The 2,847-nt window shown below is 32.8% G+C and overlaps 1 protein-coding gene across 1 annotated transcript in view; it reads right to left on the bottom strand.

The window, feature by feature from the left end:
• Positions 1-1,948: 1,948 nt before the first annotated feature.
• LOC107685581 (dual 3',5'-cyclic-AMP and -GMP phosphodiesterase 11A-like) overlaps positions 1,949-2,847 on the bottom strand; it is a 20,423-nt gene continuing 19,524 nt past the window's right edge. Inside the window, exons 16-18 of the mRNA XM_016482227.1 lie at positions 2,543-2,617; positions 2,353-2,436; positions 1,949-2,273 (exon numbers count right to left, since the gene is read on the bottom strand). Of these exons, the coding sequence (XP_016337713.1) occupies positions 2,004-2,273; positions 2,353-2,436; positions 2,543-2,617 (429 nt within the window). The 3' untranslated portion in view covers positions 1,949-2,003. The remainder of the gene's footprint in view (positions 2,274-2,352; positions 2,437-2,542; positions 2,618-2,847) is intronic.

The following is a 2,847-nucleotide window of genomic DNA, read 5'->3' as shown; positions in this document are numbered from 1 at the left end:
TACTTGCATGTAATTATGCATAATTAATTGTCATTATAATAGTAAGTACATGTAACGTGTAAAAAAAATAAAGTGTTACCTTTTTTATGTCGTCGGAAACAAGCTTCCATAGATATATGAGCATTTTATGTTAGCTAATAAAATATAAAGCTATTTGTGGCCTTCTTTTTTAGTGCATGAATATAAATGGTTTTCTTTTCTTTTTCAAAATGTCAATTCATTTGAAAATAAATGCAAAAATAATTATATTTCATTTGAATAAGGCAGACAGACTGAACTTAAAGAGCATAATCTGACTGTGTGCACATAAAACAAACATTAGTAGCACGACTGCAACACAACCTGAGAGTTTAACTCCCATTTAAAGCAGAAAGCTGCTGTTGTCAAAGCTCTGCAGCATGCATCTCATGGCATTTGTAATGCATTTCAAAAACACAAAGTTCACATACTAAATTGTAACATGTAACAAACTTAAACACTAAAACTCACATGCCAACAACAGGTTTCAGTTTTGCATGCAACAAATTCAGGTTTTTAGTATTGTGAGAATTGACTTTGGTTCATCTTAGGAATCAGCTATCAAGGACGAATCCCTAATAGCTGGTTTGACTTCACATTCATTCTGGATAATCTTCTGTTTGCCACTTGAACAGTTGATATGCGATCTTGTGTAAAAATGTGGCCTATACTGTTTTACGAGGACCTGACTGACAGGTACAAGAGACCACAGATGCATACATAAACATTAAACAATGTGTATGTATAATGTTCAATATAAAATTATATAGCACAATCAGCAGTTATAACAGTGTTCCAGTGCTTCCATGCAAGTCTAAAGAAACAACAGCAAAAGATCACAGTGATATTAATTTATACATTCATCAAATCAATGCTCAGTTTCCGCATCTGAAGCATAGGAATCCTATCAGCAACTCTGTTTTATCTTTATGTAATGCCAGGCTTTGTGAAAGCAAACTTGTAACTTGCAATATAGCAGCACAGACTCACTGAACAACATCTGAGCTTTTGAAACACTGCTATTTCTCACATTCAATATTTGTGCACCTGAACTTCCTGCACGTATTCACAGTTTTGTCACATATTCCATTATATATATATATATTTTGTTTTCGGCAATAAAATCTCAAAAATATGGGTTCTTAATAAATATTTTCTTTTTAAAACCAGTGATAGTCATTTTATAATGTTTTTAAATTGTGCTGTAAATGCTTGAAATAATTTCAATAGAAATACTGTCAATCTCAAAGCAGCCCACATACAAAAATTTGGTTGGCAACACATTTTTTCATATATAAACATAGGAAAGCTGTCAGTCGTCATTACTCGGTGCAGGGTTTCTCAAATGTTGGTTTTAGAAACGCCAGGGTTTCATGAGTTGATGAAGCTAATAATTAAATCAAATCTAAAATTAAAATAAATAAATAAATAAATGGGGCTGCATACTTCATCAAAATTAAATAGAAATCATGATATATCTTAGTGTGATTATCCAAGGCTGCAATTTAATTAAGACTTGTAAAATTAAAAAATTAGTGTATATGAAATTATTTGTATAATTATCAGTCATTTATGACTTCATTTTTATAATTTGTGTTAACACTAATAATAATAAAAATAACGGTAATAATAAAGACCCTGAAAGGGGTCTTAGATGGTTTCATCAGCAGCAATATAAGATGTTTTCATATGAGGTATCACTCTTAAAATCGCCATAGGTGACAAATTAATGCAGTATAATATGCAATATAATATTTTTGGACAAGTTGTGCAGCCCTGTATACAAATAATTTTAAAATAAAACATTTATTAAAAAAAGATTTGTTAAATAAAGTCATCCAAAATCAGATAATTGTGAATATGCAAATCTGTTGTTAGAATATTAAAATATTAACTTAAAATCTCAGCGTATAAGAGGTTCAGGAAAAAGTAGTTTGGGAAGCCCTGACTCAGTGGGCCGTCCTTTAATCGCCACATCACGCCTCTTATTTGTAATTGGCTACCTTGGCTTGATTTGGCTCTACACAGTGGGTGGAGTCTTCACTCTGATTGGTCACCTCACTCTGACTTGATTCTGGCTCATGGGTGGAGTCTGAACTCTGAGGCGATTCTGTCTCTCCAGCCTCCAGACTGGAGATGCACTCAGAGGCTCTCCGTGTTTGCTGATAGGACCGACAAAGCTCCTCCCACTTCTTTCGGTTGGCATCAATTCCATCTACCATCGGCTGAAGCTTCCTATTCAACTTCACAAGAGCCTATAAAATACATTATCATCACTGTATAAAAGTTAATTAGCTGGAGTTAATTCATTTGCTTTATCTACTTAAGTTTTACCTCATATAATGGCTTGCAAATTCCATCAATCCATTCTAACTGAAGCACTGGAAGCTCATCTTTACGATTACGATCAAAAATGGCCTGGATAGGAGAGAGCAAAATTTAACTGATTTTGACTGAGTTGATTGACACTCCAGCTAATTTAATTTTAAAACACAGAGATATCTGTTGGTAAATGAATACATACAGCCGGTGTCAACTTCAGCTCTGATCTTTCCCTGTCACCTTGTTCAAAGAATTCACTGGTCACCAATTCAGCCACCTGGAATTAGAAACATAGATTTATGACATTATATTTTAATGTGCACTATGATATGACCCCAACATACTCTGCAGTGGTTTCAGAGAATATACAGTACAATAATTTTCTTACCCTGTTGATGATTTTTCTTTATAAATCTGACAAATTTGTATATATTTTCCATAGGAAAAAAAATGCTACATATATTTGACATATATGATGATGAATATAATTAATATATGATATATATA

This window comes from Sinocyclocheilus anshuiensis, unplaced genomic scaffold, assembly GCF_001515605.1.
Source record: "Sinocyclocheilus anshuiensis isolate Anshui unplaced genomic scaffold, SAMN03320099.WGS_v1.1 scaffold185, whole genome shotgun sequence".
NCBI classification, from domain to species: Eukaryota; Metazoa; Chordata; class Actinopteri; order Cypriniformes; family Cyprinidae; genus Sinocyclocheilus; species Sinocyclocheilus anshuiensis.
Note: the sequence above shows the minus strand (reverse complement) of the source record. Positions and strands in the feature narration are given on the sequence as shown.